General features: G+C 45.3%; 1 protein-coding gene across 2 annotated transcripts in view; it reads left to right on the top strand.

Annotated features, from left to right (window-relative positions):
* The first annotated feature begins 4,458 nt into the window (after positions 1–4,458).
* Positions 4,459–19,414, top strand: part of GC (GC vitamin D binding protein) — a 34,000-nt gene continuing 19,044 nt past the window's right edge. For both annotated transcript variants that reach the window (XM_035103094.3, XM_035103095.3), the window contains exon 1: positions 4,459–4,605. In XM_035103094.3, coding sequence (XP_034958985.1) covers positions 4,542–4,605 — 64 coding nt within the window. In that variant the 5' untranslated portion in view covers positions 4,459–4,541. The remainder of the gene's footprint in view (positions 4,606–19,414) is intronic.

The following is a 19,414-nucleotide window of genomic DNA, read 5'->3' as shown; positions in this document are numbered from 1 at the left end:
GGCAAAAAGATCTGTCTAAATTTATTTGGAGGGGGAAGAAACCTAAGATTCTCATAGATATAAAAGATGGAGGAGGTTTTGCACTCGCAGACCTAGAATTATATTTTGAAGCTGCCTGGTTCTGCTGGATAAAAGACTGGGTATTGATGAAAATACTATTGCTATACTTCGAGGGTCATGACGTTAAATATGGCTGGTATGCTTGCATTTGGTACGACAAGGCTGGAATACATAAAAGTTTCTCCAACCATGTTGTTAGGAAAAAATTTATTAGAGTATGGGGGGGGGAGATAAACATTTATTAGAAAACCAAACACCAAGGTGGTTATCCTGGTATGCTTGCATTTGGTACGACAAGGCTGGAATACATAAAAGTTTCTCCAACCATGTTGTTAGGAAAAAATTTATTAGAGTATGGGGGGGGGAGATAAACATTTATTAGAAAACCAAACACCAAGGTGGTTATCCCAAAATAGAAGCAGAGACAAGGGGAAAACATTTAAATGAGAGATAACTGAGGCACCTATATTAAATTGTTAGACTTTTCAGAAGGGGAACAAAAAATGGGGGGGGTTGAAGAGATTAGAGAATATGTGTTGGACTGGCTAAATTATTACCAAATTATTTCAAAATTTAAGGTAGACAAGAAATTGGGATTTGCAGAAAAAACATCACAATTTGAAAAAGAAATATTAAGATCCAGAACTAAAAATTTATCCAAAATGTATAAAACATTCCTTGATTAGGAAATGAAAGAAGAGTTTGCAAAATCATCTATGACCAACTGGGCACAAGTTGTGGGTCATAATATTGATTTAAATTGTTGGGAACGACTGTGGAATTCACTGCTAGTTATGCGCTGAAAGAGAACTGCTTAAAAATGATCCACAGATGGCAGACTAGCCAAGATGTTTAGATCCAAATGTGACCTAGTCAGAAGTGTAAAGAAACAGCTGGTACATTTCATCATTCATGGTGGTCTTGCAGGGTAATAAAAGAATTTTGGGAGAAGGTGAACAACGGACTTAAGACAATGTTTAAAAGACCGTTTCCCAAAAATCCAAAAGCTTTCCTTCAGGGAATTATAACAACAGAAATCCCCAAAACAAAACTACTTTATGTATATTTGTGACCACAGCTGCCAGAATTCTTGTGGCACAAAAGTGGAGAACAGATACAGTTGTTAGGATTATTGCTGTCCTGTTTTATGTGCTGCTTCAGCAAGGACTGGTATGATTTGTTTATATCACATAAGAGTCATGAGTCTGAGAGAGTGTGGGAACGGAAGTCTGTCTTATCTCTCTCCTACTGAGAGTGTTATTGTACCATTCAGTTTCTGTTCTTCTGAGAAGCGGTTCAGTGTGTTTCTGTTCTATGGCATAGCTGCCAAGTCTCCCTTTCCCCCCGGGAAATTCCCGTTTTTCCAGCTATTCCTAGCTGAAAAAATGGGTTTTTTTGTTTTTCCCCGGTTTATTCTGGCGCTGCCGCCATTTTGGAACTGGGCGGAGCATGCTCAGAAGTGACTTTTGATGCTGCTCTGCCCAGTTCCAAAATGGCCGCAGTGCGACTTCTGACGTGGCAGCCATTTTGGAACTGGGCAAAGCAGCATCAAAAGTCACTTCTGAGCATGCTCCGCCCAGTTCCAAAATGGCGGCAGCGCTACTTCCGGTCTGCTATTTCCGGCCCGGTCTCTTATTTCTCTGACAGCAACTTGGCAGGTATGTTCTATGGTAGCAGAGAGATGTGATTATGAAGCCTCTGTATATAGTTTGCTAATAAAGTACGGTAGTTTTAGAACTACACATGAGTCTTTCTTCTCGCCGGAGGATGCAAGAAGACCAGCGTGCTCTTCTCAGGAGAGAAGGGTCGCATATTACCGGTTCTCTGGACTGAAGGGGAAATGCCAGCCAGAGGTGAGCCAACAGGGCTACGCTCAGAGGCACTGGGGGTCTGCCATCTTCCCCCCCCCCAGGGGTGTATCCCGTCAACAGTACCATCAAAAGAAGAATGGCATCTTAAAATATTAGAATATATAGAATTAGCCAGCGTGGCAAATAGATTAAGAAATAATGATAAAGAGTCTAAAAGAAGACTGGACATTATATATAGACTATATGGAGAAAATGTTACAACAAGAAAATAACAGGCTGGCAAAAAAACGCTCAGCAGTAGACGTTACAACGTGAGAGATTGTAAGGTAATAAAAATAATCTAGTGGAGTAAGAAAATGCAGTTAAAATGATCGCAAACAGGAAACCATGGAAAGAGTAGAAGGGGAGCAAAAGTTAAGATACATACTGGTAAGAGCTAAATAAGTTGGAGGAATAAGTTATGTTATCATTATTATTCATATAATGTCTTATATTTCTGCTATTCCTTTCTAATTATCCTGTGTTCGGATAGTATATGCTGATGGTGTGATATAATAGAAAAGCAATTTTTTAAAAAGAGAGAGATGCATCTATTAAAATGAGAAGATTTATTTTTAAATTTGCACCTACACAAATAAATTAGCATAAGCAGCTTTTACACAAGCCAATGTGTTCTTTTGCCCACTTTTTTGGGTGATGCATCTCCTCCTTTTGGGTGATAAATCAGTGGTTGTCCTGGAAACTTGCACATCTGTAGATCTGACTACAACAGCCTACTTTGCAAAGTGTGTGTGTGTGTGTGTGCGCACACACACACACACACACACAGTCTGCCTCATGGCTCTGATCTAGCAGAGCCCAATCAGGCCAACCTGCCCTGGGACAATCAGGGACCACCCACTCCAGCCAGAGTCCTGCCACAAATTAGTTCATACACAGTGTGGCTAATGTTTTGTGTTTCCTCCTCCACCGGCACCGGGCTTGCTGATCAGAAGGTCGGCGGTTTGAATCCCTGTGACGGGGTGAGCTCCCGTTGCTTGGTCCCAGCTCCTGCCAACCTAGCAGTTCGAAAGCACATCAAAATGCAAGTAGATAAATAGGAACCGCTACAGCGGGAAGGTAAACGGCGTTTCCGTGTGCTGCTCTGGTTCGCCAGAAGTGGCTTTGTTATGCTGGCCACATGACTTGGAAGCTATACGCCGGCTCCCTCAGCCAATAATGCGAGACGAGCGCGCAACCCCAAAGTCGGTCACGACTGGACCTAATGGTCAGGGGTCCCTTTACCTTTACCTTACCTCCACCAGCACAGAGAGTATTAGGGTCAATCAGTGTCGGATTTATGTATAAGCTAAACAAGCTATAGCTTAGGGCCCCTCTCTCTTGCCCCCCCCCCAAAAAAAAACTAAAGAAAAAAAAACTGGATGTACATTTCTGTAATATAAAATAAAAAACAAAATAAAACCTACATACAGTGTTTTGTTTTGTGTAGGCTCCTACGATGTGAGTATTGGGCCCCACCTGCTAGCCTGCTCCCTAAAATATCACGGGTTTGCTCATTTCTGTATATAGGGTGCCTACATTCTGCATGTGCAAGTGGCTTTAGAGACCTGCGGGAGGCAGTGGACGACAGGAGTGCCTGGCGTGCTATGGTCCATGGGGTCACGAAGAGTCGGACATGACTAAACAACAACAACAGGTCCATAAATTACCATATAGCATATATTCAGCACAAAAAACAGTGACAATTTGTTGTTGACAAAGGACAGCTGGACGTATAAAGGGCCCCATTACCTTCAGTAGCTTAGGGCCTCATCAAACTTAAATCCGGCCCTGGGGTCAATTCAAAACAGCACCTGCGCCATGCATGCCAGCTTCTGCAAGGAAGCCGCTTGAAAAGGAGCACCATGCAGGATCAGTGCCTCCAAGTAACAGCTGTTGATCAAAGACATTAATCCTGCATGGCATCCAGCAAAAAGGGGAGCTAGCTGCATCAGGATCCTAGCTTCTTCTAGGAAGATGCAGCTGGTAGTCGAGGAGGTCTTGACCTTTTCGCAGGAATATGTGATACCTAGCTCTCCTTCCTGCCTGATGCCCCACCAGCTGACAGCCCTGGATCCCTTTGGGCCATCCAAACTGACCCACAGAGATCTGTGGCCGTCTCAGTCCAAGTTGTCTGTGGCCCCGTTCCCTCCGAATAGGCCTGATTTGTGTTGGGATTCAGGACGAATCTGTTGCACAGTGCTAGAGTCTACACTTTTATTAGATAAATGTGCCACATTTGATGCGGAGAGTACTGTCAGAAACAAGGTGCTGCAGCAGAGGGACCACACAGGCCCTCTCTCTTTTATGTGGCAAACCTTGTGGGAGAAAGTGTGGCTGCCCGAGCATTCTTGAGTTAATGTTTAAAATGGAATATGGTCTGGAGTCTGTCAGCACCCACCCACCCGTGTCTGTTTGCCTGCCGGCAGAAGCTTCAGTTTATCTCAGCCAGGCCAAGGATGCATGCCCCCTGTCCCACCCCAAAATTAATCATTGATCAAAAAATTGGGAGTAAATAGATATAAGTGGCATGGCGAACTTTTCCGCCGCCTTTGTGAAGCAGCCCACAGGAAGCAAGCCACGATCGCATCGTCTTCCCTTTAAACTTGTGCAATTGTAAGGCGACAAAAAATGAAGACGGTCATCATAACCGCCTTGCTGCTCGTGTTAACGTATAGCCATGCAATCGAGAGAGGTAAGGATTTTTTTAAAAATATACATATGTATGCAGGCACACATTGTGTGTCGCTGCTGTGGAAACTTCCATTGGAAATGGTGGGTTGCCTCCGACAGCAAAGACAAAGGCTTTGATTTCGTTCTTTCTAAGACCGTGTCAAGACTTCATAATACGAAATGTTTGAGAGGATTTGCTTGCACTTGAACAACAAATTGCTGTTTCAATGGGTTCGTAAACTACACTGATCGCTTCTGGTCCTTGCTTGGCAGTGAGAAAGAAACTCATTATCACTTGCTTGGGAAAAATGTGTTAAGCAGGTGAATTTGTAAGAGTGTTCTGAAGAAAAATATTCTCTCTCTCTCTCTCTCTCTCTCTCTGCCGGACCTCTGCTTGTTCAGAACTTAGAGGAGGGAGACCTTTGGACCTCTATGCGCCATTGGGCCCAATTAATTAATAAATAAAACAATTTATAAATATAAATAAATATATAAAATAATGTAATAAACAACTGAAATGAATAAAATTTGGCGCTCACTCCCATTACTCCATCTAACAAGACCAATTATTTAGCTTTGAATATTTATTAAATTTGTTAGTCACTTTATCTTGCCCAAGGCAAATCAAAGCGCCGTACAACCAAAGGGGGGGGGGAACCCACACATAGATACATTAAAACAGAGTGTTGGGGGTAAAAACATTCCCCCCGCTTCTAATAGGCCACAGATAGTTAAGAGTCCTGGTTACAGAGAAACGTTTTGGCCATGGATACTGGAATTTGAATTCCAGCAACATCTGGATGGCCACCGGGTCCTCATCCTCATATTCCTGTGTATAAATGTCCAGAGTCCAGGCAGGCATGACCATCCTCTATATGTTCATATGGGATTCACTGATCAAACCCCATAAGCAGAACTCCCTTGCAAATACTTCCATTTGTACAATGGGACTCTTCCCCCCCCCCCAAAAAAATCCTCTCTCCGAGGAATTCACCATCGCACTAGATGAATGTTCCATCTGCACAAGCGTATCAGTTTACCAGGTAAAATGAGCCCACTCTCCTCCCACCCCAAGCACCTTGCACCCCTCCCCCCCAAAAAATTGGCTCTGGGGCAGTTGAGGGAACCCCCAGAAAAGCACATGGGAAGGATAGCTCCATCCAGAAAGCTGATGTGCTTGTGCATGATGTCAAACTCCACCCAATGTATGGAACAACTCCTGTTTTCCTTGCCCATTTGCCATGCCAGCTGAGGGTGTTAGGAATTGTTATTCAGCAATATCTTGAGGGCACCAAGTTGGGGAAGTCTGAATTTGATATGCCTTCTAAAGATGAAACAGTTTCCTAAGTCATCCTAAAAAGAATTCAACGAAGCTGTTTCACTGAAACCTGAACCTCTAAATGCACAATTATGCTCACTGATGGGTATAATATATATATATTTGTTGCTGATATAGAATTGAATTTAACAGGTGGTAAAGATTTCAATTGTAGAACTAGAGAACTAGAGTTAAGCAAGGAGAACTTTTTTTTTACTATCTCCTGATTTACAAAGCAAGCCACCCACTCAATTCCTCTACCCAACCCATATTTCCCAGTAAATACCAGTTCTGAAAAAGGATTTCTTTTAAAGCCTTTTGACACAGAGGGAAAATATTAATTAAATATGAGAAGAAGTGGGAGAGGAAGAGGGGAGGGTGGAAGGCTCCTTGTGAAAGGGTGAGTTTCCAGTAGAAATTTAATGTTGGATTAGAGAGCAATTCTAAAAGAAAGTTCAGCCAGGAAAGAAGTCTAAATGTGACCCCCAACCTTCCTGAATTTCTAAAAGAATATCCCTCCTGCAATACCTGATTTGCTCTTAATATGCAAGTCTATCTTTAATGGTCAAATCTAAAATCTGGCGGACCCAACATTGGCCAAGACTGCTCTAAGACACATTGAACTCCAATATTTATTTATATGCTCAGAAAATCAGCATAAGTATTGGTATCAGTATAGGGCAGGCATGTCCAACAGGTAGATCATGATCTACCAGTAGATCACTGGACGTCTGTGGCAGATAAACTGGTAGATCATTGGCTCCCCCCCCCCAAGAAGCTGAACAACTGTGGCTCCCCTAAAAAAAGCTCAACATTTTACCTCCTCCCTGAAAAAACTTGACAACTTTGACGATATCATCAATCCTTGAATTCAAGAGAGAAATCATAGAATTTCAGTAAGAGACCCTGATGATCATCTGGTCCAACCCCCATTCAATACAGGAATATGCAGCTGTTCCCATACAGGAATCAAACCTGCTACCTTGGCATCATCAGCACCACGCTCTAACCGACTGAGCTATCCAAACAGGCAGCCTTCTAGCAACTGATCAGATATAGCCTTCTAGCATTTGAACATTCCAGTTGGCCTATCCCAGTATGCCCGTTGATGCAAAATTGTCCCCCTGTTTGCCCTTCACCTCACCACTCACCTGTGTTAGAACACTCTGCACCTCCAGGCATATCCTCAAAAATTTCGTGGGCAAGTTCTGTTGGGGCAAGAGGCTGCCTGATACCGAGTCCATCTTGCTCATAATCATCTTCTACAATGTCTGTCCGTGGTTCTCCAGAGTTCCAAGCACAAGTTTCTCCCAGTCTTACCTGGAGATTCCAGGGATTGAACCTGGGACCTTCTGCATGCAAAGCAGATGCTCTGCCATTGAGCTATGGCCCCTCCCCAAGCACGGAGCCAAGCTCAGACGTTGAGTCAAGGAACAGAAGTCCTTGGAATATAATAAGTTGCCTTGGTCCCTCTAGCCCAGTAACTGGCAATGACTATCCAAGGGGTCTCTCCCAACTCTAACTGGACGTGCCAGGGATTGAATTTAGGACCTTCTGAAGACAAAACAGATGCTCTACCACTGAGCTGTGCCCCCTTCTCCAGTTGCTAAAAGCACATATTATTTCTAGAAGTTCCCAGGGCAAATGCATTATTTGGTGGAATTCCAGTCACCAAAAAGATGGACCCACATTTGCCATGAGAATATTGCGCATTCCCTCTCCTTTTGATCTGCGTTCAGACACGGACCAACTCTTTGCGTGCCGAGGTACCAAGACTTCCCACCAAATAATTTCACACATCACACGGAAATTAAGTTTTGGTTTTTGGCATTGATTTTGGCCACAACTTTATTTAAATACAATTGAATGTGAGTGGTTGCTTAGGCATTGGTTCCCATGCCATCTGTCCCCCGCCTGGGACAGATCTGACTCCCCTAGTGTACTGGGGAAGCCAGGATAGGTAGGCACCCTCTGAGAGAGGCCGGGGCAGGGTCACCAAGCCCTTGACCTCTCCCCCAGATGCTCCCCGAGCCTCATGCACAGTCCTAGCCCCTTGCGGGGGTACGGACAAACATGTTGAGCCCCAGGATTCCTTTAACGGAATACCCCTAAAGGCAGCAGCAATTTTGAGGGGCAGGCCCAGCCAAATCCTTACCCCTCCACCATCCAATTCTAACCAATGCCTAACCGCCAACCTTACAAGTTATGACAGTTTGCTATGTAGTAGGCAAAAACCACCTAGCACCAGCTAGTCAGCCAGGTGGCAAAATTCCTACTAGGCCCCCGAATACGGACAACCCCGTGACAGGCACAGCAACGTCATGCGCAGAAAAAAAAAACCCTAAATATAGAGAGGGAGGGAGGGAGATCCGTTTGCAAGCACCCAAAAGTGAAAGCGCAACCTGCTTGCACCCTTTTAAAGGCTGTGGCTGTCAATCAAAATTAGCAACATAACATTCTCCCCAGCAACAAACCCTCAGTGGCCATCCAAACTGACCCGCCCCTACTGACCAGGGAAGGTCTTGTTAACCCTTCCGCAACCCATGCTCTCCTTAAGGGGAGAACCTGCTTTCTCTTAAGACCTTTTCGGCCATAGAACAATACAGCTTCCCAAGGCAAACGAAGGTGACATTTTCAAGTTGCAAGTAGCTAACAAACAAGAACAGGCAAAACACGGGGAGCAGATTAGATGAAAAAGAGCCAAATATGCACACCGAAGGATTAAGTATTGAAGCAATTCATACTTTTAAAAAAATGTGTTTTGGAACAAAAGAAAGAGAAACGCTGCAGAGTCTGCTGAGAATACTTCCTTTGCTTTGGCAGCACATATATTAAAATCGGAACAAAACAATACAAATAAGTTCTACCTCCACTGTTGGATACAGTTGCTGGAAGGGAGACTGTTACTGCACTCACGTCATAGCCATGCCTGCCAGCTTCCCATAAGCATCTGGCTGGCCACTGTGAGAGCACGATGCTGGGCGGGATTTGCCTTTGGCCAGATCCAGCAGAGCTCTTCTTATGCTCACAGTGTGAATCCCTCTTTTCTCTTATTATTCTGCAATGTTACTTTCACAGCTGGCTGGAGAGATGAAGCTGTCATATTCTGAGTCAAACCTTTGGTCCATCTAGATCATTATAGCTCTGCGTGACAATGGGGGTCCTTACAATGGGCTCTTACAATGGGGGTCCTTCCTTAGCCCTTCTCCCAGAGGTGGTCAGGGGTGAGGAATTCCCAGTTTGTGGGTCAGTTGAAGCCTGTGGTCCCTTTGAACGCAGCTCACCTCTTCCCAGACTTTGCAGGTGGAACGTTACGCAGGCAAGGCATCATCCACTGGACTGTGAAAGAGCAGCTTCCACCAGCCTGGCAACACGAGAGCCTTTTAAGGATGCAGTCTGGGGTATGGGAACAGCATGCTCTGCTTCTGTCCTGTGGTGTGGGTGGCACTGTGGTCTAAACCAGTGAGCCTCTTGGGCTTGTCGATCAGAAGGTCGGTGGTTTGAATCCCCACGATGGGGTGAGCTCCCATTGCTCTGTCCCAGCTCCTGCCAACCTAGCAGTTTGAAAGCACACCAGTGCAAGTAGATAAATAGGCATCACTGTGGCGGGAAGGTAAACTGTGTTTCCATGCTCTCTGGTTTCCATCACGGTGTTCCGTTGCTCCAGAAGCATTCTAGTCCTGCTGGCCACATGACCTGGAAAGCTGTCTGTGGACAAAGGCGGGCTCCCTCAACCTGCAAGCAAGATGTTTAGGGAAGCTTTTAATGTTTAGCAGGCCATTGTATTTTAATATTTTGTTGGAAGCCGCCCAGAGTGGCTGGGGAAACCCAGCCAGATGGGCGGGGTATAAATAATAAATTATTATTATTATTATTATTATTATTATGAGCGCCGCAACCCCATAGTCAGGGTTAACCGTCCAGGGGTCCTTTACCTTTTTCTTTTTCTTTGACCTTTCCCTTTGTTTCTCTCACATTTGCAAGACAAAAATATCCTTGCACTGTTTTGCATCTGCATTTCAAAATGCACAGTTATCCTGCCGTATAGTATGAGGGCGGCATTAGCACAGCTAGGCCCATGATATTTATGCAAGCTAGTCCAGGGATAGGGAATACCTGGCCCTCCAGATATTGTTGAACTTCAACTCCCATCATCCCTGGTCATTAGACATGCTTGCTGAGGCTGATGGCAGCTGTAGTCCAGCAACATTTGGTGGGTCAAAGATTCCCCCACAGCTGAGCTAGACAGTTATTGAGGGAGTTGCCCCCCACCCCACAACTATGCTGCAGATTGTTCCCCCTTACCAGGAGCTGCCAGTGGGGAGGGGCTATATGCAGCTGTGTTGCTGCCACCTACCAGAATGGGGAGGGGGTGGCAGTTTGAGCACACTGGCCAAGTCAATGTGGCACTCCCATTGCTATGCCCAAACTGCATCAAGGTCTCCACAGCCCTGCCTCATCACTGTTACAGGACATGGTAGCAATGCCATTGCCAAACCAGGTGCACTGCACTGCCTCTGCCAACTGAGAATTGGGGGGCCAGAGTTGCGTGCATGATGTCAGGACATCGAAGGAGCCAGGGGGTGGAGCTGGACGTGGCGTCAACATGGCTTCTACTGCTGCTGCCACTGGCTTGGGGCTTCTTCCTCACACCTGCTCCTCGGAAGCAGCAAGAGGAAGAGGAGCTGCCCACCGCCCCCCTCATTGAACATGGGGGGTGCCCCCTCCCCAAAAATATTGGGGGTCCCCAAAAGGGCTCGGCCCCCAGGAGATGGCACCCCAGCCTCTGCCCACTGCTCACCCCTGCCCCTTGCCCTTAAAGGCATTTCTCAAGAGAAGCAAATCACTTACAGTGGTACCTCGGTTTAAGTACACGATTGGTTCCGGAAGTCTGTACTTAACCTGAAGCGTACTTAACCTGAAGCGAACTTTCCCATTGAAAGTAATGGAAAGTGGTTTAATCCATTCCAGGCAGTCCACGGAGTACTTAACCTGAAGCGTACTTAACCTGAAGTATGAGTGTAATTGGTTCCGGAAGTCCGTACTTAACCTGAAGCGTACTTAACCTGAAGCAAACTTTCCCATTGAAAGTAATGGAAAGCGGATTAATTCATTCCAGACAGGTCCGCAGAGTACTTAAACTGAAAATACTCAAACCAAGGCATACTTAAACCGAGGTATGACTGTATTTGCAAGCTACGCAACCCTAGGAGGGGATCTTCATCCCCCATGGATACAAAGGTAGGTGCGGAAGGGGCTTTCAGTCTTACCCTTGCTTAGCAAATATAACAGGCTGCTTTCCATCTCACCACTTCTCCCTCTCTCGTCCCAACCGCGGCACCCTCAGGAGGCAAATTGCATAGATGGAAGGTGCCAATGTGTATGGCGACAAAAGGGTGATGGGGCAGAACAAAGCTCCTCTTCCGCCCCCTCCCCAAGGGCCAGGCTATGGATAAGCACGCATCTCCTTTGTTAAAGGAGGGTATCATCTGTCTCTGCTTTGGAGAGGCTTCCGGTGTCAGGGCCGTCTCGAGCAGGTCGGGCGCCCTGGCGCTGAGGCGTGGAGATCGCTCCGGCACCCCCGCCCTCACACCCCCTGCCGGCCCCGCGCCCTGGCGCCCCGCACCACCGGGACTGCACCTAGAGCCAGGCCTGTCTGGTGTCATTGCAAGCGCGCCTCTCTGGTTATTTGGCAAACACATTTGTTCATGTGTTCATGGGACAGAAGGCGTTCTCTCTTTCGCTCTTACGCCCTCCCCCATTAAGCCTCAGAGTATTTCCCTGAGCCTAAAGACTACAAATTACATGGTAATTAATGTTTCAATTACTTTGGAAAGGCAGTTGAAGTGATGCTCTGTTTTTATCAAAGCTCTAATTGGATTTTCTTGATGTGATAATTGGAGAGGCCTCCACGTTAAGCAGGCAAATGTGATTTCAAGCTGTGTCCCAGGCCTAAACAACAACAACAACAACAACAACAACAACAACAACAACAACAACATCATCATCATCATCATAATAATAATAATAATAATAATAATAATATACCACTCTGCATCCAAAGAGTTTAGGGCATTTCACAAGATAAAATAAGGCCACTGTGTCTATATGGCTCAATTTGCCAAATTTTTGCCTGGGGACCAAAACCGATTTGCTTTTTGACCGGGTCATCATGTCCCACAATATACACACTCCCCGCCCGCCCCCCATCTCATTATTGCGTTAAATCAAGAAAGGTTTGCAGGGTTTTTTTGTAGATAGTGAGGCAGAAGTGGCTAAGAGCTAAGCCAATTTTTATCAGCATATATTTTTCAGAGAAATGTTCTGAGATTTCTTTGTTTTTCTCACCCCTCCACCCCTCCCCAGCCCCGACCTCTAAACAAGACTGACTTCTGGCTTTTTGTTCTCGTGTGTTCGCCAGTGACCTCACTTCCTGCCAGGGAAGTGAAGGAAGACCTGCCTTCTCAAAGCATCTTTAGCTAGTAGCTTCTGCGCTCTTCAGTCATGCAAAGAGATACTTAACGAAATTGGCTAGAGCCATTAAGTTAATAAATGGATTGGTTTGAGCACTTAAGGATACCCTTCAGCGGCAGAATCCCATCTTACAGATATAAAACCACAGGCTTGAAGACAACATCACACCTAAGCCTTTCCCATCCTGCTACCAAGCCTATGACAATATTGTAAAATTGGTCATCCCTAGCCTAAATAGAGACTATCACCTTCGCAAAAATTACTCTTCAGCTTAAGAAAGGAAAACTCCATACCCTCCAACATTTCTCCGAGGAAAATAGGGAATGTCCTATTCCATAGTAATGATAATAATGATAATTTTATTATTTATACCTCACCCATCTGACTGGCTTGCCCCAGCCCCTCTAGGTGGCTTCCAAAATATATAAAAACATAATTAAACTGCCTTCGAATGTCTTCTAAAGCTTGTCTAGTTACTTATCTCCTTGACTCGGGGGGCCGCATAACTCCATACCCTCCGATGAAAATAGGGTTGCCCTACCATGCCCTCCAACATTTCGCCTATGAAAATAGGGATGTCGTAAGGAAAAGCAGGACGTTCTGGGACAAGGGTCTGGAATTCTCAGAGTGGTTTAAGAATCAATCCCACTCCCAAGAGAATTCCGAGACTTGTAGCTCTGTGAGGCAACTCCTGCAGCCCAGCTGGTGCCAAATGTATTGCTTTCCTTTCCTTTGGACCACATCAGTGAGGCTGAGAGGGGAGTCTTGTCATCTGGGCAGCCCAGGACCTCCATCCACACTGCCCAAGCGTCCCAGGGAGATCACTTTGGTGCTGAAAACACAGCTCCCATGATTATTTGGGGAATACCATGACTGTTTAAAGTGGTATGGTACTGCTTAAAATGTATACTGTAGTGCATACAGCACCTGAGACCTTCTCCATAGCCCTGGCTAGCCCCCCCCCCAAGCAAGCTCCTCCCCGATTATCCTGTGGATGCAGCAACTGTTTTTGTAGGCAAAGGTCATTAGAGCAGGATAATGACCCTGAGATAACTGTCAGTTGCACAAGACGGCCTTGACCAAACAGAAAATACGTGTGCAGGGTGCACTAGTCCTATGCCAGATTGAGAAATCCTTGCAGCAATTTACCAGAAACAAAAGGCATTTCACTGTTGGAGTGACGCTTGCTCATTAAGCTGTAGATAAAAACAGGCTTTTTGGTTGTTGCTGCTGCTGCTGCTTCTGGAGAGTATTTGTTCCAATTGATGCCACTGCTACACTATAAGATCTGTAAAGTTTCAATGTGTCTCCCAGTCCTTATTGGTGATGTCTGAGGCTAAACTTGGGACCTCCTGTGTGATGATGATGATGATGATGATGATGATGATGATGAAGATGATACAAATTAAATTTGCTATTAATTAAATTTGTATACTGCCCTTAATCTGTAGATCTCAGAGTGATTCACAGCATAAAAATAACAAAATAACATAAAAATAACAAAATAACCATGAAAAACACAAAATACATAATAAAACCAAGAACAAAAAAGTGCAAACCAATACTACTCCCCACACACAAACACATTTAAAAGGACATAGGATGTTAATATAATAATAATAATAATAATAATAATAATAATAATAATAATAATAATAATAAATTTATTATTTATACCCCACCCATCTGGCTGGGTTTCCCCCAGCCACTCTGGGCCGCTTCCAACAAAAAATTAAAATACAATAATCTATTAAACATTAAAAACTTCCCTAAACAGGGCTGCCTTCAGATGTCTCCTAAAATCTGGTAGATTTTTTTCTCTTTGACATCTGGTGGGAGAGCATTCCACAGGGTGGGTGCCACAACCAAGAGGGCTCTCTGCCTGGTTCCCTGTAACTTGGCTTCTCGCAGTGAGGGAACCACCAGTGTCCGGGTAGAACGATGGGGGTGGAGACGCTCCTTTCAGGTATACTGGACCGAGGCCGTTTAGGGCTTTAAAGGTCAGCACCAACACTTTGAATTGTGCCCAGAAACGTACTGGGAGCCAATGTAGGTCTTTCAAGACCGGTGTTAGGTGGTCTCCGCAGCTGCTCCCAGTCACCAGTCTAGCTGCCGCTTTCCGGATTAGTTGTAGTTTCCGAGTCACCTTCAAAGGTAGCCCCACATAGAGCGCATTGCAAATCAGCCAAAGGCCTGGTTGAAGAGGAACATTTTTGTCTGGTGTCTAAAGGTGAATAGTGAACCTCCCCTGGGAGAGGATTCCAATAATGGGAAACCCTACGTTCTCATGTCGCCACCCTCCAGATCTCTCTCGAGGAGGCACACAACGAGGGCCTCATAAGATGATCACAGGGTGGGGGTCGGTTCATATGGAGAGAGGTGGTCCTTGAAGTATTGTGACCCTGAGTCGTTTAAGTCTTCATAGGTCAAAACCAGCACTTTGAATGCTCTGATTCTGTGATTCCTCCTCTACAAAAAGTCCCAGAGTTGTGCTCCCTTCTGCAACACCACCGTCTCTCCCATGTCTACAATTCCAGAACCTAGTTAACCCAAAACCTTGTGGAAGGGTCATAGCTCAGTGACAGAACATAGCTTTGCATGCCAAAAGTGTCTGGATCAACCCCCAGCATCTTCAGGTTAGAGGATCCCTCTGACTGCTACCTGTCAGTGTCTTCTTCTTCTTCTTCTTCTTCTTCTTCTTCTTCTTCTTCTTCTTCTTCTTCTTCTTCTTCTTCCTCTTCCTCTTCCTCTTCCTCTTCCTCTTCTTCTTCTGCGATCATTCGTAGCCGAGTAAGATTGTCTTCCATAAACATGGTTTTAACAATGAGTCCGTAAGTGACTGTGGAGGCCAATTCTGGATCCACATGTCCTTCCACAGTGGGGACATTGGTTTCCAGGCGGGAGTTGATCATGGTGTGGATTTGCCAAGCCCGCCTTCCTCTTAGCACATTTCTCCCTTGCGTCCTGAGATCGAGTGTCTTCAAAGCCCATGACACCTTTGGTAAAGGCGCTCGCAGGCCAGTGTTTCCCAGTTGTCAGTGAGTGTAGACATTACTGAGCTAGATGAACCAATAGTGTGACTCAGTATGAGGCAGCTTCCTGTGTTCCTACCTACGTTACTGGATAGCTCAGTTGGTTAGAGCATGGTGCCGATAATGTTGCAGGTTCGATTCCCATAAGGGACAGCTGTGTGTTCCTGCATTGCAAGGGGTTGGACTAGATGATCCTCATGTTTCCTTCCAACTGTATGATTCTATGACTGATCTTCACAAAAAGAGCAGAAACTTTTGAAAACTTGGAACTTGAAAGCAAAAGGAAAAAAAATACTTGCAGATGTGTTGTTTGGATGGGGAGGACTAGCATACAGATCAAAACGCGGTATGTATCTGCAAATATAGCCCAGGTTTCGATTCAAACAGTCTTCTTGGGAGAGAAATACTCCATGGAATTGGATGTAAAAGTGGATGTAAAAGCCACCATCAGGTCCCCACTTGCATTTAAACCGATGGCTGTCTCTCCGGAGGCCGAGCCGGCACACTTACACAGCTACTTTGTGAGATTAGCTATTCATTAATAAGCCCTTCAGCACAAATGGAAGCTACGTGAGTTGCAATATTCTCTTTTGGGGTTTCATAATGGAGACGCAGTATGTTATTTCATTGGAATCATATTGACTTCTGTATGTTTCTCCGGGATATTTCCAGCCAGAACAATATGCGCTAGCAAATCCTTGCTCTTTCGACAATGTGCGTCACAACAGTGCCCTCTTCGGGTTCTTACCGGAACAGAAATCAGCTTCTTCTTTTTGTTAACAGGCAAAGGGGCAAGAGATGCAACAGGATAGTCTAGACCCCAAACCAGCATGATAAGGCACATCTTTCAAGTTCGGGGTTCTAAGGGTGGGTAGTACCGCCCCCTGTGGGGCAGTGCAATTACCTGGGAGGGGGCGCTAAGAGGCAGGGGGCACTGGAGGTGTAAATGACTATGAGACTTCGAAAAGCTAGTATCACTGAATGAAGTTCATCAGTTTTGTTGAATGAATTAAACTAAATAGTTTAAATTGGATTTTCCATAAATGTGCACTTAATTGTTACTGTTTTGAATTTCATTGTGTTGTTGCCTTCCTTAGGTTGTGCAAACCACTATTTTGAATAATTGGTAGGAGGCATAGGGGATGAGTTTATGGGATGAAAGGGGTCACCTCCTGTGACCCCTCTACCACCCCCTTGCCTCTTAGGAGGAGTGTGGAAGGGGCGACATGAACAGTTGCCCTGGGTGCAAAATTGTTAGGGGCACAAAATTTCAACACCCGGTGCAGTCTCAACGTGCTTCTGTTGTTGGGCTCTGTTGAAAACAGCTTCTCCATGCAAACCTGGAAGTGACCTCTCCCGACAACAGAACAACTCTTCTTTTCTTATCCCCATGGCTGCTATCTCCTGGGTGATGTGGGTGCTTTTAGGCGGTTGAATGCACATGCATACTCAGTACGCTCCCCTGCTTCCCACACTGCCCTCCAAGCTGCCCTGGGGACTGGCAGCCCACGCTATGCCACTGCTCTTAGCGCCCCCTTTAGTTAATCCCGCCTCCTCACAGGAGAACCATGGCTCTAAAAGAAGTTGGGTACCACCACTCAGGAAGTGGAACGCACAACACAAAATTGTAAAACAGTGTCTGAGTAAAACACTTTGAATTTTTCTCCACAGTCAAGCACTGTATAAATTTTATAAAATAAACAAGTAGGCACAGGAATTCACTGTTAGACTCTCTCCTTTCCACTCTAATACCATCTTCAGCAGAGCCTCTATCCATTGTGAAACAATTTCAACTGTTCAATTTGGTAGAGGGATGGAGCAGGGATGAGGAGCCAGGAGTCTTCCAGTTATTTGTTGGACTACAACTCCCATCTTCCCTGACTGCTGGCTGTGTGGGCTGGGGTTGATGGGAGACAGAGTCTAACAAATTTTTGAAGGGTCACTGATTCCACATCACTGCCTTTAGAACTCACTTGCTTTGCAAGATCTTGCACTCGTTCTAACTTTTTCTCAAATGTTGTTTCAAATAGAAGAATCCAGCTTGCTTCTTGCAGCTTTTGGCACTTCATGGATTGCTTCTGTTTATTTATTTATAGACTCGAGTAATGCACCTTCAAAGTGAATATTATGTATGCTGCATTCTCTAACACTCCCATACTTTCTTATTTTCTTTTACTACTGCATTTAATGAACCTCTCTTTTCCCCTCTGCATCCTCCTCCATTTCTTTTCAAGGAGTCGAGTCTAACTTTTCACTCATTTGTTTCCCTTCATTGAAAATACTGCTGGGAGTATCTGGATGGCGCCGATATTGTTGCTTTTAGTTTTACTTATTTTATTATTTCCCTGAAATACCATCTTCACATTCTCTCCTCTTTCTCTATTCTCCGCTTCTGTAGACTAGCCTGCATTTTTAAGAACGCATGTTTATTTTATCAGTCTTTTTTCCTAAGATGCTTGCTTTCCAAACTTATACAGACCGACTCAGTATCGATTATCCTTCTGTTCCTGTCTGTTTCTCGACCTCTTTGCTAGTTTCTACCCTCCAATGCCCTTGGCCTCTGTGCTGAATGGCTTCCTAAATCAGAAGTTGCAATCTTTCTGTTTTCTCATTATTATTGCTCTAAGGCAGCGGTGGGGGTGGGGGTTAATTCCCAGGGTCAAAAGTGGCCCTCCAGCCCTCTCTATCTGGCCCTCTCAGAATGCATCCTGGACTAAACTACTCACTGGTCCTGCTTCACAGACAGGCTCTGGCAGATTGAGTGGATGAGACTAAGAGTGGGTTCAATTTTCAATAGAAGGCTGTTTCTGCACATGCTGTAGAGGGAACTGAGTGGCAGATGGGGCTCGTCAACCTGGGTAGGTAGCCCATCTAGAAGAAAAACTCTGACCTCCCCTACCTTGTGGGATATCTTCAGGAGAAGAGAAGGCTAAGGAGTAAACCCTACAAACATCGGGAGTAGAGACCTAAGTGTCAGGATGTCCTACTCTCGAGTAGAACCTTGGTAGAGACACATGCCCAGCTGGCATGTTCTCTCCCTCCTGGTAGATCGTTTGGGAGCTTCACAAGCTTTCTCCAGCCCGAACATCACAGCGACTGATGCCAGAAGACATCAGCACCCTTGGGATCCGCAGAGGTTTGTGCAGTTGCGTAACAGAACTCAGCAACTCAGCATTTTGGCTAATCTACTTTATTTACATATAAACACACACAGAGCACTGCAACATGGCTCCCTCTCTCCCTCTAGCATCAGACAGGAAAGAGAAAGGATAAAGGACAATAGTCCCACTTCACGAAACACAGGAAGACAAACATCCTGTCGATGTCACATCCCATTCCTGTCGAAACGAAACACATACTGTCATGTGATAGACAACAAACCCATGACTGCACACGGGGAATGAATCTCCAACACTAAGATTGTTGGATGGCGCCTTCCGGCAGCTCCTGGAGTCAAGCTGGTGCCAAACATATTGCTCTGCTTTCCTTTGAGCCTCACAGCAAGGGCAAGAGAGGGGTCTTGTTGTCTGGGCAGCCCAGGACCTCCAGACACACTCCCCAGCCTTGCGCCCCAGGGAGGTCACTTCAGTGCTGCTAATGCAGCTGTTTGACTTCACTCCCAGATGCACACTCCATTTTCTCTCAAAACAGACAGATGTCAACAATTCATGAGCAGGCAGCTTGATTTGCAGGTGGGGTGTTTATACAACTTCCCATTAATCTTTCATTCGCCCAACACTTTTCAAGGCATTTCTCTTTTCACTTGCCAGGTGGCATTAAAAAATAAAGTAAATTCCATTGTTTAAAGTGGATTTAAACTGCCAGAGTATTTTCACCCACTCTAACTGCACAAAACTTCCTTGAATCCCACCTGTGAAGAATGACAGTCTCGAGGCTCCCAGAAGAGAGCACAAATCCTTCCTTCATTGTTCGGGTTTCCATGCTCTCTCTCTCTCTACATGAAGCCTTCGCCCAGAATTAATGAGTAGAAACAGCAATTTCCCTTA

This window comes from Zootoca vivipara, chromosome Z1 (assembly GCF_965207765.1).
Source record: "Zootoca vivipara chromosome Z1, rZooViv2.hap1.1, whole genome shotgun sequence".
Lineage (NCBI taxonomy): Eukaryota > Metazoa > Chordata > Lepidosauria > Squamata > Lacertidae > Zootoca > Zootoca vivipara.
This window is presented reverse-complemented; position numbering and strand designations above follow the sequence as displayed.